This window comes from Dendrobates tinctorius, unplaced genomic scaffold (assembly GCF_039654945.1).
Source record: "Dendrobates tinctorius isolate UK_male_01 unplaced genomic scaffold, ASM3965494v1 ptg000020l, whole genome shotgun sequence".
NCBI classification, from domain to species: Eukaryota; Metazoa; Chordata; class Amphibia; order Anura; family Dendrobatidae; genus Dendrobates; species Dendrobates tinctorius.
In genome coordinates this window covers 14,974,557-14,992,733 of record NW_027361688.1, presented here as the reverse complement: position 1 = coordinate 14,992,733, position 18,177 = coordinate 14,974,557, and the positions used below count along the sequence as shown (strand labels likewise).

The window sequence follows — 18,177 nt, the reverse complement described above, 5'->3', positions numbered from 1 at the left end:
AGCCTGGTTGTAATGACTGGATCCAAAGGGGACTTTTTTGCTGACATTGTATAATGGTACCTGTACATGCAGCAGTTGGCACACGTGGTCTGGCACTCGGCACCTCCATACATTACCCCATACATCTATCCCGGGTCTTACTTAATTGTTGTTAGTCTTTTGCTTTGTTTCATAGATAAGCAAAGGTTTAGCTGACGATTAGTGAGGGACTGAGTCCTGTGGCATCCAGGCCGATGGGTGAGCTGCAAATTGGGCTTTAGGAATGAGCCTGTAACCTCACCCCAGCACATGTGCCCGCATGGGATATTTTAGGTACAATGAATGTGTAAAAGGGCCGATCCTCTTTCCATTACAAAGGGCACCTTGTAATCAAACCCTGTATAGGCTATAGGATGGGACAGTGGGCGGCAGGTCTGCCCACAATGCGGCCGGGATCATATTTCCAGCAGACAAGGCCATGGTCAAGAAAGATGCTATTTTAACAAACAAGGCGGAGGCAATAGAAGGAGACGGGACCACCAGGATCTCAGTCACTCCGCACATCCTGTCCTCGCTGACCACTGGACGACACACACAAGGTAACCCGGCGTTCCTATATCTGCCTTATAACCTACTGTCCTGGAGAAAAGGGCTATATGGCATCTTATAACGACCACCGACTAACTCGAATGTGGTGACACAAAAAGAGGTTCTTCAGCAGCTGTAGCCTCAGCTGCTGCATAACCTCATAAGAAAAAGTAAGACAAAGGTAGACATGTAAGTCATCCTTGCTCTTCAGAAAGAGGTTCTGCAGCAGTTGAGGTGCGTACTGCATATGTATCACTTTGATGATTGGCAGCCATATGAAACCAATGCCCAGATACAGACTATTAAGTACAGTGACAGAGGAGGGGGGTACGGCACAAAACACCTTAATTAATGGAAAATTGTAACATCGACTCCACTGGCTGCGAAAATCTGACATGAAAGGCCGACAGCTGCTGAGGGGACGTCAGCGATCAGTCCGATGTCCGAAATCTGATCGAAGGCTAAAAGTTGTAATGTAAACTGTCCCCTCTAGGTGGTGCTAGACACCATTGTATGAAGACAGAGGTTTATTTCCTACATTGTAATGTATAAGTCATCATTATATACAGTATATATCATATACCTAGTGAGGGAGAGGCACAAAGTATCTATTATCTCTATCCTCTATCAGTCTATCATCTTATCTATTTATCATCTATCTATTATCTATCTATCTATCTATCATCTATCTATTATCTATCTAACTATCATCTATCTCTTATCTATCTATCTATTATCTATCTTTCATCTATCTATTATCTATCTATTATATTTCTATCTATTATCTATCTATCTATCTCCTATCTATCTATCTATCATCTATTATCTATGACTTCAGACTGATCCTGTTACTTTCTATAGACACTAAAGCCCATGAGTGAGTGCAGAGTGCATGCTCACCCCATAGTGCAGCGCTGCTTACTGTCCTGATTTCCCCTTATATATGATAAATTGCCCCGTGCTGTGACAATGACAACTCCCCACGGTCTCGCTGACACTCACTACACAGACAGGAGGAATAATGGCCATTTCCATTTTTATTTCTTTCAACAGCTGTGAAATTGCAATCATGTCTCAGAGGTAAGTGCATGTATATATCTGGCATATTTCTGTCATATGTGCACTGGTGGTCAGAGGTACAGTCAGAGATCGGCCCCGAGTGGTCAGAGGTACAGTCAGAGATCGGCCCCGAGTGGTCAGAGGTACAGTCAGAGATCGGCCCCGAGTGGTCAGAGGTACAGTCAGAGATCGGCCCCGAGTGGTCAGAGGTACAGTCAGAGATCGGCCCCGAGTGGTCAGAGGTACAGTCAGAGATCGGCCCCGAGTGGTCAGAGGTACAGTCAGAGATCGGCCCCGAGTGGTCAGAGGTACACTCAGAGATCGGCCCCGAGTGGTCAGAGGTACAGTCAGAGATTGGCCCCGAGTGGTCAGAGGTACAGTCAGAGATCGGCCCCGAGTGGTCAGAGGTACAGTCAGAGATCGGCCCCGAGTGGTCAGAGGTACAGTCAGAGATCGGCCCCGAGTGGTCAGAGGTACAGTCAGAGATCGGCCCCGAGTGGTCAGAGGTACAGTCAGAGATCGGCCCCGAGTGGTCAGAGGTACTGTCAGAGATCGGCCCCGAGTGGTCAGAGGTACAGTCAGAGATCGGCCCCGACTGGTCAGAGGTACAGTCAGAGATCGGCCCCGAGTGGTCAGAGGTACAGTCAGAGATCGTCCCCGAGTGGTCAGAGGTACAGTCAGAGATCGGCCCCGAGTGGTCAGAGGTACAGTCAGAGATCGGCCCCGAGTGGTCAGAGGTACAGTCAGAGATCGTCCCCGAGTGGTCAGAGGTACAGTCAGAGATCGGCCCCGAGTGGTCAGAGGTACAGTCAGAGATCGGCCCCGAGTGGTCAGAGGTACAGTCAGAGATCGGCCCCGAGTGGTCAGAGGTACAGTCAGAGATCGGCCCCGAGTGGTCAGAGGTACAGTCAGAGATCGGCCCCGAGTGGTCAGAGGTACAGTCAGAGATCGGCCCCGAGTGGTCAGAGGTACAGTCAGAGATCGTCCCCGAGTGGTCAGAGGTACAGTCAGAGATCGGCCCCGAGTGGTCAGAGGTACAGTCAGAGATCGGCCCCGAGTGGTCAGAGGTACAGTCAGAGATCGGCCCCGAGTGGTCAGAGGTACAGTCAGAGATCGGCCCCGAGTGGTCAGAGGTACAGTCAGAGATCGGCCCCGAGTGGTCAGAGGTACAGTCAGAGATCGGCCCCGAGTGGTCAGAGGTACAGTCAGAGATCGGCCCCGAGTGGTCAGAGGTACAGTCAGAGATCGGCCCCGAGTGGTCAGAGGTACAGTCAGAGATCGGCCCCGAGTGGTCAGAGGTACATTTAGAGGTTGGATCCTTTTAGTCAATGGTTAATTCAGAGGTTTGTCCCCAGTGTTCCATGGTAAACATAGATATTGGTTCCTTTGAGTCATTAGTTCAGTCAGAGACCGGTCCCTGGAGATAGGTGGTAACTTCAATGACTAATCCTGGACGATTAGTGGTACATTTACAGATTGGTCCCTGGTGGTCAGTGGAACATTTAAAGGTTGGCTCCTGTTAGTCAATGGTCCTTGGAGATCAGAGGTACCTTCAGAGATTGGTCCCTGTAGTTGATTATGAGGTTGGTTCTCCTTGGTCAATAGTATGGCCCATCCTTAGTTCCTACTTTTATAAATGGTGCTCAGTCCCTGGTGGTCTAGTGAAATAAGTCCCAATATGATCCCACGATGATAACCGGGTCCACCACTGCCCCTTGAAAGGTTTCTATCTTATTGGTAGCAAGAAGAGTGTTCTGTGACCGGTCGCCCTGCGTGGTTGTATTAGTGATGACAGGGATATGGAGGTCACAATATCATAACTTTCCTATTAAAGCACTGAGATTTGTGACGTATCGCCATGCATCATCCTTACACTAAATGCTCCATTATTCTCTTCCCTTGGGTTCGTCCATGTGTTTTCAACAGCAATGAGGTGAGTTCAATATTCAGCTTTTGGTTAATAATTGACGACCTCCCGCGGCCTATAAATATCTAACTCTTCGTTTTATATTTATTCCAGAGGAAATCTAAAATTCCAGCTTCCAGAAAGCTGCTTCTCAAGGTAGGAAAGGAAATCATGGCTTCTAGACCCTAGTACGTAGGATCCACAATAGAAGGTCACAACAGCCAGATCAACACCAGCTGACACCAATATAATCCACAACAGATGGTCACAACAGCCAAACCAACACCAGCTGACACCAATATAATCTACAACAGATGGTCACAACAGCCAAAGCAACACCAGCTGACACCAATATAATCTACAACAGATGGTCACAACAGCCAGATCAACACCAGCTGACACCAATATAATCCACAACAGGTGGTCACAACAGCCAAAGCAACACCAGCTGACACCAATATAATCCACAATAGATGGTCACAACAGCCAAAGCAATGCCAGCTCACACCAATATAATCTACAATAGATGGTCCCAACAGCCAGATCAACACCAGCTGACACCAATATAATCTACAACAGATGGTCATAACAGCCAATGCAACACCAGCTGACACCAATATAATCCACAATAGATGGTCACAACAGCCAAAGCAACACCAGCTGACACCAATATAATCTACAATAGATGGCCACAACAGCCAAACCAATGCCAGCTGATCCAAATGTAATCCCTAATAGATGGTCACAACAGCCAGGTCAACACCAGCTGACACCAATATAATCCACAATAGATGGTCACAACAGCCAAAGCAACACCAGTTGCCTGTTGCCAAACCTCTAGATAGTCCCCAGTAGATGGTTGGCAAAAGACAGGTCAACAACAACCAAGTCAATCTCAGATAACCCCAATATAATCCCAAATAGATGGTTACAACAGCTAGATAAGCAACAGTTGACCCCAATATAATCCCCAACAGATGGGCACAGCAGGCAGGACATTGCCAGCTAATCTGAATTTAATCTCAATATATGGTCACAACAGCCAGGACAATGCCAGATGACCCTAATATAATCCCAAATAGATGGTTACAATAGCCAAGTCAATGCCAGATTACCCCAAGATAATCCCAAATTGATGGTCACAACAGCCAGGTCAATACCAGTAGACTAAAAAATAACCCCCAAAAGATGGCGACAACAGCCGGGTCAATGCAATCTGGCCCCAATATAATCCCCAATAGGTGGACAAAACAGCAAGGTCAATGTCAGATGACCCCAATAGATAGTCACAACACCAAGGTTAATGCCAGCTGTGTTAGGCGTCTGGTTTCTGCGTCTGCTCTGCAGGAATCCAGAGCCTCACATTCTGCGGTCTCCTGCTGCCCATCTACTGCAGAGATTACTTTGCAACAGACCGCTCCAGAGACTAAGTTCCTCTGTGCTCCTACTGGGCATGCTCACGAGGCGATCTCCCATTGGAGATCGGGAGTCATGTGCCCAGGTCCTGCTCCAGATCTCATTGGTCTATCTCTGAGATCTGGAAGGTCCCGCACGGCTATAAAAAGCGCGCATGACCGTTCGGCCATGCACTAGTATAGACTTTTCAAGCTAAATGTGTGAATGGTGATGGATGTATGACTCTGGTGACTGACTCATTTGAAACCCCTTCCTTCTGATATTACGCATGTGGATAGGGAATTAGTGCAGCAGTCAGCGCCAGTCAGTGGCAAGCCTTAGGCCACTGTGCACACCGCACCTCTACTCTAGCATCTGACATTGCGCCTGCCTCCTTGCTTTGTCGACTAGCGGCTGTGTCCTACGCCACGCTGCAGTTGCAGCCCTCCTTGGCGTCCGCAGTAGCGACGCCGCACACACGGTAGGTCTAGGGGGACGCAGCTCCTCTGTCTTGGGTTCTGCTCCTGTGACCAGATACCGTGTGTGCATTTCGCTGTGGTCTGTGACTCTAACAGGCTCAGCCTTTTTGTATGTTTTTGTTGCGGCGCCTCTGTGTGTGAACAGAGCCCACTCTGCGCACTTCGGGTGAAGTTGAACCCGTGCGCATTATACCGCCATATTGCTCGTCTGCCATTACTCAGCAGCGGTGTAAAACCTACTGCACGGTGGACCCCGAGCGACGAACGCACCTTATTATCATTTTTATTTAGTGTGTTCTGCCGTTCCTAACATTATACTAGCGCCAGGGTCTGGCTAGTAATGGCAGATCAGCAGCAACTCCTTCAGTACATTCGCCAGCTGGAAGGCCGGTTGGCTACTCCTGAGAGTGTTATCTCAGCGGCGAAGTCTTCGGAGGCTGCTGTACAGGCGATCGCAGAGGCGGTTTCACGTATGTCCACGTCCTCCCGCGCGCCGACAGTTACCCGCCTCGCGTTGCCCGATAAATTTTCTGGCGATTGCGCCTCTTGTAGGGGTTTCGTGAGCCAGTGCTCTATCCAGCTGGAGTTACTGGCAGGATGATTCCCTACGGAACGAGCTAAGGTGGGGTTTATTATTTCCCTTCTGTCGGGCAGGGCATTGGAGTGGGCTACGCCACTATGGGAGCGTGGTGACCCTGAGGTTCGGACCGCTGCTCAGTTCTTAACATCAAGCAGGTTTTCCTGGGACCATGGGTCATGCACGATACCTCTCTTCAGCTCCTTGCATTAACTCAGGGATCCCTCTCGGTTAGCCAGTATGCCGTTCGTTTTCGGACACTGGCTTCCGAGCTGGAGTGGTCTGATACAGCCCTCATCCCTGTGTTTTGGAGAGGTTTAGCTGAGCATGTTAAGGATGCTCTTTCTACCAGAGAGGTTCCTGCAAGTCTGGAGCAGCTGATTGCCATTGCCACCCGCATTGATCTCCGTTTCTCGGAGCGCGGGCTGGAGCGTGCTCAATCCAGACGGAGGGTTACTCCGGCTCCCAACCTCTTTGAACCTCTGGAATTACCCGAGCCAGAGTGTTCACTCCCAGAGCCCATGGAGGTGTGTCGCGCCAGTCTCGAGGCGCATCCGGCATCTAGCTCTACTTGCGGCTACCATTGTCAGCACTCTGTTCCCCAGGATAACGGGGCCCCACAATGGCCAAACTCTGTGCCGCCAGGCAAGACCTTTGTCCCCCCTCACCTTCGGCCGAAGGTTCTCGCGTGGGCACACGCGTCCAGGGTGGGTGGTCACTGTGGCTACATGCAGACCACAAAACTCCTGGCAGGGTCGTATTGGTGGCCGCACAGGGCTCGGGACATTAATATATTCGGACATGCGCCTCTTGTGCTTGGGATAGCCTCCTTCAACAGAGAGTGGAAATGTCCGCCGACATACCGCGGCGTCCCACTTCATTTTATGCTCCGGGCGGTTTTGCCGCTCCCGTTGTTTCCCACGTGTCCCTTCTTAAAGCTGGCGATCTTGCCGCCTCTGATACCTTCCACATGTCCCGGTTTTCCGTGTCATCTTCGGACGAGTCTGAGACCTATGCCTCTGATGGGCACAAGGTGGTGGATAGGAAGGATCAGAGGGGAGGGGGCCCTGGGGGGGTAATGTTAGGCGTCTGGGTTCTGTGTCTGCTCTGCAGGAATCCAGAGCCTCACATCCTGCGGTCTCCTGCTGCCCATCTACTGCAGAGATTACTTTGCAGCAGACCGCACCAGAGACTAAGTTCCTCTGTGCTCCTACTGGGCATGCTCACGAGGCGATCTCCCATTGGAGATCGGGAGTCATGTGCCCAGGTCCTGCTCCAGATCTCATTGGTCCATCTCGGAGATCTGGAAGGTCCGGCACGGCTATAAAAAGCACGCATGACCGTTCGGCCATGCGCTAGTATAGACTTTTCAAGCTAAATGTGTGAATGGTGTCAGATGTATGACTCTGGTGACTGACTTATTATGAAACCCCTTCCCTCTGATATTACGCATGTGGATAGGGAATTAGTACAGCAGTCAGCGCCAGTCAGTGGCAAGCCTTAGGCCACTGTGCACACCGCACCTCTACCTCTAGTTGACAAGGCTAGGAAGCAGGCGCAATGTCGGACGCTAGAGTCCGACATTGCGCCTGCTTCCTAGCCTTGTCAACTAGCGGCCGTGCCCTACGCCGCGCTGCAGTTGCAGCCATCCTTGGGGTCGGCAGTAGCGACGCCGCACACACGGTAGATCAAGACGGACGCAGCTCCTCTGCCTTGCGTCCTGCTCCTGTGACCATTGTGTGCATTTCCCTGTGGTCTGTGACACTAACAGGCTCTGTGTTTTCGTATGTTTTTGTTGCGGCGCATCTGTGTGTGAACAGAGCCCGCTTTGCGCACTTCGGGTGAAGTTGAACCCGTGCGCATTATACCGCCATATTGCTCGTCTGTCATTACCTAGCAGCGGTGTAACACCTACTGCACGGTGGACCCCGAGCGGCGAACGCACTTTATTATTTATTTTTATTTAGTGCGTTCCGCCGTTCCTAACAAGCTGACTGCAATGTAACCGCCCAATAGAAAGTCACAACAGCCAGGTCAGCAATAGTTGACCCCAATATAATCCCCGATAGATTGACACAACAGCCACGTCAAAGCCAGATGACCCCAATGTAATCATATCATCCCCAATCGGTGGTCACAACAGCCAGATCAATCTAGGTAGTCCCTAGCAGATGGATAGTAATAGGCATTCTTCTATGTGACTCTCATCTTTTTAGAGTTATCATCACGTGTTCGGAGAAGCTGATTGGTTCAGCAGTATTTTGGATATTTTTGATGAGCAGAATTGCCCAAAACGCCACTAATCAATGTAAAAAAAATATATATATGTCTACGGAAAAAGACCTTTGCCAGAGGATGAGTTTGACACAATAGAAAAATCCACAATGTCCTCAACGTCTGAGACAGAGAAAGGGAATTATTACGTAGCCCGATCCTGAGTGACAGGTGTGAAGGGAGAACAATAGTTATCAGCCCGAGGGCGGTTCACACCCCATCACTTCTGTTCCGAGTCTCGTTCTGCCCCGGAAAATGAGTAAAATAATATTTTCTTTACAAAACCACCAGGTGCACATCAAATAAAGCTTTAGTCTAAGCAGTCCTTACAGTGAACCTCCTTTTTTTTAAACATATGGTCCAAAATTCTGCATTGGTTATTTTTAATTGGTTAAAATGATTACCAAATTTACAGCTCCTGGTACTTTTCTAATATCCAGTTACCAATGCCATTCTGCCATCCCTAAATGAATGGATGGAAAGTTGCATCACTACAAGGCTAAGCAACCCTCCGAGGCTTTTGGTCCACCACCCACCACTTGACGTGGTCGACACTTGGAGCTTCCAGAGATGCCATGCCTTGCCTTATTGACTAGAAGGACACCATGGAGATCTCCCCACTTGAAATCTGATTTTCCCCCATTTAAGAGGAGACCTTCTGTAAAAGATGACCTGGACTTCTCCTAAGGCATACTTGGCAGCAAGGGGCAAAATTCTTGGCCACTGGAAGGAGACTCTTCATTCAGTTCTCTAGGCAGAGGACTATGATGAACGCCCTACCGGATTGACAACTTGTCCTCTTAGAATTGGACATCTCGTGGATCTGGTGGGGTTGGTCAATGAACCATCTGTTGGTGGAGCTGATGAACCAACCATTAGTGGCACTCCTGATGGGATCTGTTCTTGGGGCTTCCATTTGGAAGCCACCACAAATTACATCCGATGAGGCATCAGGATAGACGTTTCTGGGCAAATGACGCCCATGTCCATATATCCTGACAGTGTTTTTGGACTAGTGGGTTCTTTGTTACACAAAAATAGGAAAAATCGTTAAATCGAAATTTTCCCAAATTTTGTGAAAAATTGAATTCAGTTCCGGTCAACATTTCCTTTAAGGGTCTGTTTTCACAGTAATATGTTTGCTATGGTCAATGCCATGTTCTGCCAGAATATCTTGTACAGCCACCTCTGCCTTATCTCCCCGACCAGAAACGCCAGAAAACTTCTGCGTGAATCAGCAAATGACAAAAACAGAACGTCCACGTTATCAGGACGATCATCTCCAGCTGCTTTTACTTCCTACATAACCTTCTAGTAGTAAAAAAAACAAATATTACAAAACAAATATTTATTACATAATAATAAAATAAAGCTTGCATAAAATAAATATATGAAACAAAAAAAGGACAACAAGTTATCACTAAATCGGTCAAATTTTTAGAAAATTGTTTAAGAAAAATTAATAAAAAAGCAAAACAATAATATATGGACTATTTTAGGTTTTGGGTGGAAATCCCTTTTATGCTTATGCGATTGGCGGTATGCATATGAAAATATCATAGATGTTTTCTATATCATATCATTGATCAGGTTACAACAGCTATAAAATGGCCTAAAGGCTTCAAATTTATCATTTTTTTAAGGTCAGGGATTGTTATATTTCCCCCATATTCCTCTCGTGGGCATATTAGGCTTTGGTAATTTATAAAGATTTTTTTGGTAATCCTTGTTTTCAAGCCAGGAATTTTGAGGAATAAGAGACAGGTTTTGGTATCGCTGCTTGTGTTTTCTGTTTGGGCCTAGTTTTCCAAAATATAAATAATAAATGTACATTTTTTAGGTTTAGGATGGAAATAATTTTTCAGCTTGTATGATAGATAGTAAAGTTGTTAGTACGAATACATATGGTGATGTCATAGATATTATCTATATCATTGATCAGGTTACAACAGCTATGAAATGTCCCCAAAGGTTTCAATCCGTTGAGATCAGAGATTGCTAATTTCTCCACTGCTAGGGTGGGCCATCCTTCCTTTCCGAGACCTATAGGCTTCAGTAAGTCTAGGTTTGGGATGAATAATTACTTGTCTTAGAAATAGGTGCACTGTGTGGACTTCAGTCGGAGGAAAACTAAGGAGGTGGAAGGTGACTGAGGTCGGCTAGTCTTCAGAAGGACATTTACCGTACCTATTTAATCCTGATTTGCTGGATTTTATATTGAGACGTTTCTTTCACAGACTCTTATGCTGGCAAAAGCCAGTGAAGATTTAGAAAGAGAAAAAAAGGAAACTGAGGAGGAGAAGGCAAGGACTCTGTCAGAGAAGGTTCCTCCCTTACAGTGTCATGGGCTGAGCCTACAGGACTTACAGGTAATAAAATGTTTTTTTTTTTGCATACTTGAGTCTTTTTTCTCTGTACAAGAAGTGAGGGTGGTTCTGTGTACAGGAAGTGAGAGTGGTTCTGTGTCTGTGTACAGGAAGTGAGGGTGGTTCTGTGTCTGTGTACAGGAAGTGAGGGTGGTTCTGTGTCTGTGTACAGGAAGTGAGGGTGGTTCTGTGTCTGTGTACAGGAAGTGAGGGTGCTTCTGTGTCTGTATAGAAAGTGAGGGTGGTTCTGTGTACAGGAAGTGAGGGTGGTTCTGTGTCTGTGTACAGGAAGTGAGGGTGCTTCTGTGTCTGTGTACAGAAAGTGAGGGTGGTTCTGTGTCTGTGTACAGAAAGTGAGGGTGGTTCTGTGTCTGTGTACAGAAAGTGAGGGTGGTTCTGTGTCTGTGTACAGAAAGTGAGGGTGGTTCTGTGTCTGTGTACAGGAAGTGAGGGTGGTTCTGTGTCTGTGTACAGGAAGTGAGGGTGCTTCTGTGTCTGTGTATAGAAAGTGAGGGTGGTCCTGTGTCTGTGTACAGAAAGTGAGGGTGGTTTTGTGTCTGTGTACAGGAAGTGAGGGTGGTTTTGTGTCTGTGTACAGGAAGTGAGGGTGCTTCTGTGTCTGTGTATAGAAAGTGAGGGTGGTTCTGTGTCTGTGTACAGGAAGTGAGGGTGGTTCTGTGTCTGTGTACAGGAAGTGAGGGTGGTTTTGTGTCTGTGTACAGGAAGTGAGGGTGGTTTTGTGTCTGTGTACAGGAAGTGAGGGTGCTTCTGTGTCTGTGTACAGAAAATGAGGGTGGTTCTGTGTCTGCATACAGGAAGTGAGGATGGTTCTGTGTACAGGAAGTGAGGGTGGTTCTGTGTGTGTATAGGAAGTGAGGGTGGTTCTGTGTCTGTGTACAGGAAGTAGGGGTGGTTCTTTGTCTGTGTACAGTATGTGGGGTTGGGTCTTGTGGAGGTGGATAGAGTGTTCCTCCTCTATCAGCCAGAGAAGAGAGTGATTCTGAAAAGCTTTGGAGGACTTGACTCCGTACATTCACTTATATACAAATTGTGTAATGCCTCCTTTCCCCTCTGGAGGTGCTGCAGAGAAAATGAACCATTTCAGGTTGCTCCTAATAGCTGGGAGTTCTGAAGATTTTCCTTTAAGACTACCCAGTAATAAAGGTGGATGTAGCAACTGTGACCATTAGAAAAGTCACAAATATGTGAAGCTGGATGTGCAGTAAAATCCCTTCAATTTTTTTGATTTATATCATTTAACAATTAAGACTTGGGGGCTGCAAATATTTTTTTTTACAGCTCAATGGTGACCATAAAATAACAAATGACCGTGCCCATTATGTAACCTCAATATTTCAATATGGATGAAAAGCAACTGCGGTGATCAAAATATTTCGAACTATATGAAAATTTTTACAGTTTTGTTACATCCTTTTCCCTATAGGGTAGCAATGAGGTACATGATCCTAATATTTGCCAATAGACCTGATTTTGCCGGGATACTCCCACAAGCCAGACCACAAAGAGGTGGGACTAAGCATCACCACACTGAAATGTGATCACTTTGGGATGTTTCTAGACATTTCCAGGTGTTCCTCATGGGCGGGGTTTAAATGCCCTGAATGTAATGAATGTTGATAACTATGTTTATTGACTGTTTTTCATTTGCACCTTATTCTTCTTTTAATTTGAATCTTTTATAAAATCTTTGTTTATATATGTGTGCCAGTAATTTTTTTGCTCAAAGTTCTTCCCCCCTCTGGGAGTGGTTTTGTGTACGTCTGGAATTTTTGCGCATTTTTTTTTTTTTACCTCTTATGAGCTAAAAAGTTTTTTTTTTTAATGCTTATACTTGTAAAATGTACAAATGTATGTAACTCATTCATTATATTTTGTGGTTTTTTTAATTAGAAATTATGCACAAAGCTTCACAAACAGATCGACATTGTTGATGAAGAACGTTATAATATTGAAGAAAAAGTCAAAAAGAATTCTATGGAAGTAAGCTCCAAAATGTCAAACACTACGAGTAGGAGGTTCCTTTCTGTGTAACTTGGTCTTCACTTCCTGTTATCACGTCCTGTGTATTCTGTCTGTAGTAGCATAAATAATACATTTCAAGAAGTGGGTACTTGTCTTTGTCTCCTCAGAGGAAGTGGGGGGCGTATAATCGAATTTCTTCAGGAAGTGGGGGGGAGGCGGACATTTGTGCCTGTACTGGAGGTGGAGGTGGTTCTTTGTCTGTGTACAGGAAGTGAGGGTGGGTATTTGTCTCTGTACATAAAGTGGGGGTAGATATACTTCTTTCTTCAGGAAGTGGGGAGAGAAGGGTGGTGGATATTTGTCTCTGTACTGAAAGTGGGAGTGGTTCTTTGTCTGTGTACAAGAAGTGGAGGTGGGTCTTTATCTCTGTACAGGAAGTGGAGGTGGGTCTTTATCTCTGTACAGAAAGTGGAGGTTGGTCTTTATCTCTGTGCAGGAAGTGGAGGTTGGTCTTTATCTCTGTACAGGAAGTGGAGGTGGGTCTTTATCTCTGTACAGGAAGTGGAGGTGGGTCTTTATCTCTGTACAGGAAGTGGAGGTGGGTCTTTATCTCTGTAGAGGAAGTGGAGGTGGGTCTTTATCTCTGTACAGGAAGTGAAGGTGGGTCTTTATCTCTGTACAGGAAGTGAAGGTGGGTCTTTATATCTGTACAGGAAGTGAAGGTGGGTCTTTATCTCTGTACAGGAAGTGGAGGTGGGTCTTTATCTCTGTACAGGAAGTGGAGGTGGGTCTTTATCTCTGTACAGGAAGTGAAGGTGGGTCTTTATCTCTGTACAGGAAGTGGAGGTGGGTCTTTATCTCTGTACAGGAAGTGAAGGTGGGTCTTTATCTCTGTACAGGAAGTGGAGGTGGGTCTTTATCTCTGTACAGGAAGTGGAGGTGGGTCTTTATCTCTGTACAGGAAGTGAAGGTGGGTCTTTATCTCTGTACAGGAAGTGGAGGTGGGTCTTTGTCTCTGTACATTGTGGTGGTGGTTCTGTCTTGTACAGGAAGTGTGGATGCTTTTTTCCCTCTGTACAGGAAGTGGGGGTGGTCCTTTGCCTCTGTACAGGAAGTGAGGGTGGTTTTTATCTCTCTACAGGAAGTAGGGTGGGTCTTTGTCTCTGTAGTGGAAGTGGGGGGTAGTTCTTTGTGTACAGGTAGTGGAGGTGGGTCTTTATGTATAGAAAGTGGGGCTGGGTCTTTGTCTTTGTACAGGAAGTGAGGGCAATTTTTTGTCTGTGTACAGGAAGCGGGGGTGGGTCTTTGTCTCTGTACAGGAAGTGCGGTACGTCTTTGTCTCTGCCTGGAAATGGGGGCGTTTTTTTTCTCTGTGTAAAGGAAGTGGGGGGGCTGTCTGAAGGGTTTTTGTCTCTCTTTTTCTGTGTTCCTAATTGTCAGCTTGCATATAGGAGTACCAGAGAGATGGGAATTCAGTTCAAGGCAGGGATGCCTATGTAGGGAGGACAAACGAGAGGACAAAATCTCACTAAAAACGTATTTTTTTTAATGACTCATTAAAACTACACCCATGATTCATCACAATAATAACGGCTAAAAATGACAAAAATTATTTGCAATTATGCAGGATATTGTTTCAGGACACAAAGAAAAAAACTAATAAATTTTACAATAGTAGGGTGAGCATAGTTATATTGGGATCCTAGGATTCCCTAATGTCAGTCCATAGGAAAGTCTGTGTACAATGACAGGAGAAATGCATGCTGGGAAGTGAGATGAATGGAAGTTCCAGCACCTGTAATGCTGACAGAATGCTGATAAGGAACAAGAGCTACCATAGAAGTGAGAACAAGTATCTACCATAAAGTGTCGTCAGTGAATCTATCTGCAGATTGGGATGCCACTGCTGTCCTGCACCTTGATAACAAGTATGATTTTCTTCCCCCATAGATCGAAAGCTTAAATCAGAAGATTTTTGACCTCAAGGGAAAATTCAAGCGCCCAAACCTGCGCAGAGTCCGTATTTCCGCAGATGCCATGCTTAAGGCTCTGCTGGGTTCCACAACCAAGGTCTCTTTAGATCTGAGAGCCAACCTGAAGTCAGTGAAAAAGGAGGATGAGAAGGTAAGCCTAAGGCCACGTTCACACGGTCAGTATTGTACATCAGTATTTGTAAGCCAAAATCAGGAGAGGAACAATCAGAGGAATGGTATAATGGAAACCCGATACCACTTCTGGATTTATCACCCACTCCTGGTTTTGGCTTACAAATACTGATGTGAAATACTGACCAAATACTGAACGTGGCCTACAGCTGCTCATATATGGAAATGGACTTGTGTGATGTCAGAGCTATGAACCAATCAGATAAAACTCCTCCTACAGTCGCATTCTCTTGAACCTGCAGTTGCATCCCCCTCCTCCCCATCTTCTAAGTATTGTTTTATACTAGGACTTTTTTTAATGTTTGTCCTACATATCGGGGATTCATAAACAGATCTGATTTTATAGGGGTCATTAACATTCATGTGCCAAGGCTAGACAACCCATATTGGTGCCCAGGATAAATGTGGTAAAAAAGGATAAAGTCCAAATTTACACATTTAGAAAGCATTGCAACACTCAACAGTGTTCCCACGATGTGCATCCTATTGTCCCTGGTGACCCAGTGGTGCACTGTGTGCATCTGTTTTACAGGCCACTGGTATTTTCGATACCCAGCTAACTATATATACAGTGCACAGAGCCAGTGATGACTTCATTATCTTCAGGAATATAACCCAGTCCCATCCTAATAGGAGAAATATGCTTCACTGAGTCACTTAAACACGAATGTCGCACACTAACCCAGATGACTCAGTGATACAATGCCAAACCCAAGTGGTCTGGTAAAATAATAGAATTGATAAACTGGGCATTGTCCTTTCCCAGGTGATACATAATTATGATGGGGTATATATCGTGACTTTCACACTGTGGCATAGTGCAATGGTCCAGCTGGCACAGTGGTAACTATTAGTGGAAGTTGTAGGACATTGGTAATTATTATCTCTTGTTGGCACAGTGGTATTATGTTCTGGTGACACAGTGGTAAGTATTGTATCTTGGTGGCCCACTGGTATCTATTACGGTATATCCTGCTGGCACAGTGATAAGTACTACTTGTATAGTTGTAAGTATTATGTCCTTAGGTACAGTGGGGGAAATAATTATTTGATCCCTATCTCTCAATGTTGAAATTAACCTACCCTTAAAATGATAGACTGTTCATGTCTTTATCAGCGGGCAAACTTACAAAATCAGCAAGGGATCAAATACTTATTTCCCCCACTGTACAATGGTATTATGTCCTGGTGGCACAGTGGTATTACTTCTTGGTGGAACTCGTCAGACAATGGTAATTATTTTCTCCTGGTGGAACAGTTGTAAGAATTATGTTCTGGTGACACAGTGGTAAGTATTGTATCCTGGTGGTCGAGTGGTATGTATTATGTCCTCTTGGCACAATGATAAGTACTGTTAGTACAGTTGTAAGTGTTAAGTCCTTAGATACTACCATGTATTATGTCCTGGTGGCACAGTGGTAAGAACAGTTCTCAGCACAGTGGTAAGATCAGTTCTCAGTATTATGTTCGGGAGGCACAGAAGTGATTATTCTGTCCTGGTGGAACAGTGGTAAGAATTATGCCCTGGTGGCACAATAGTAACAAATCTCTGAACGTTTCCCATATGCCAAACAGTACAGACCCCTCTGGGGCTATGAATTTAAAAAGAGAACACAACATGGTGACTGGCACCAGAAACTACAATGCCATCAGTTTTCTGTCCTTCCTGGCTTCATTGGGTATTGTTTTCTCTCATTTTCTAGGAAAAGACTGTGGAGGTTACTGACTGGCGTAAAAACATTGAAGCCATGTCCGGCATGGAGGGCAGGAAGAAGAAGTTTGACACCAGTAACGCATAAGATGGGAACAAATTATACAGGTATTAGTCCCATCATCTCATTCACTAGTCCTACTGTCTACATCATTAGTCCCATCGTCTCATTCACTAGTCCTACTGCCTATATCATTAGTTCCATCGTCTAATTCAATAGTCCTACTGCCGATATCATTAGTCCCATCGTCTCATCCACTAGTCCTATTGCCTATATCTTTAGTCCCATCATCTCATTCACTAGTCCTACAGCCTATATCATTAGTCCTATCGTCTCATTCACTAGTCCTACTGCCGATATCATTAGTCCCATCGTCTCATTCACTAGTCCTACTGCCTATATCTTTAGTCCCATCATCTCATTCACTAGTCCTATTGCCTATATTATTAGTCCCATCGTCTCATCCACTAGTCCTATTGCCTATATCTTTAGTCCCATCATCTCATTCACTAGTCCTACAGCCTATATCATTAGTCCTATCGTCTCATTCACTAGTCCTACTGCCGATATCATTAGTCCCATCGTCTCATTCACTAGTCCTACTGCCTATATCTTTAGTCCCATCATCTCATTCACTAGTCCTATTGCCTATATTATTAGTCCCATCGTCTCATCCACTAGTCCTATTGCCTATATCTTTAGTCCCATCATCTCATTCACTAGTCCTACAGCCTATATCATTAGTCCTATCGTCTCATTCACTAGTCCTACTGCCGATATCATTAGTCCCATCGTCTCATTCACTAGTCCTACTGCCTATATTATTAGTCCCATCGTCTCATCCACTAGTCCTATTGCCTATATCTTTAGTCCCATCATCTCATTCACTAGTCCTACAGCCTATATCATTAGTCCTATCGTCTCATTCACTAGTCCTACTGCCGATATCATTAGTCCCATCGTCTCATTCACTAGTCCTACTGCCGATATCATTAGTTCCATCGTCTAATTCAATAGTCCTACTGCCTATATTATTAGTCCCATCGTCTCATTCACTAGTCCTACTGCCTATATCATTAGTCCTATCATCTCATTCACTAGTCCTACTACCTATATTATTAGTAAGCACAATACCCAAGCCCATTATCCTTCAAAGGAGCGGGCTACACTCTCAATGCACAAATATATCACAAAGGTTATGTCACTGTCAGGTGACCCAATAACCAAGAGTGTCACTCATTTCATAAAATACATGTTTTATTAAACATTAATTGACATACAACCATAAAACCATTGCCTCAAACCAACACTTATAGGAAGGAGAAACAGCAAAAGGATACAAATTCAATTATATAATGAGTCAAAATTTAAAGAAAATGACTACAGTATCCTGAATAATATAATATGCCCAACAATATACTTAGTATTTATTGATTAGATACATTTTTAATAAAACTATAGAAAATTGCATGCAAAAAACATGCATAGGTGTGAATAAAATTTACTGCCTTAATTTGAATAGAATCTAACACATAATTCACACCATTGAATGACTATTCATTATTCAGCTGTTGCTGGTGCTACACCGCCATAGCCTAACACATGGCTGCAGAAAATTGCATGCAAAAACCTGCATAGATGTGAATAAAATTTACTGCCTTAATGTGAATAGAATCTAACACATAATTCACACC

General features: G+C 45.2%; 1 protein-coding gene across 1 annotated transcript; it reads left to right on the top strand.

Annotated features, from left to right (window-relative positions):
• Positions 1–3,608: 3,608 nt before the first annotated feature.
• Positions 3,609–16,590, top strand: LOC141083480 (troponin I, slow skeletal muscle-like). Its single transcript, XM_073567766.1, has 5 exons — positions 3,609–3,688; positions 10,495–10,626; positions 12,535–12,624; positions 14,557–14,730; positions 16,475–16,590. The coding sequence occupies exons 2-5, from the start codon at positions 10,501–10,503 to the stop codon at positions 16,568–16,570; spliced, it is 486 nt and encodes a 161-aa protein (XP_073423867.1). The 5' UTR covers positions 3,609–3,688; positions 10,495–10,500; the 3' UTR covers positions 16,571–16,590.
• The last annotated feature ends 1,587 nt before the right edge of the window (positions 16,591–18,177 follow it).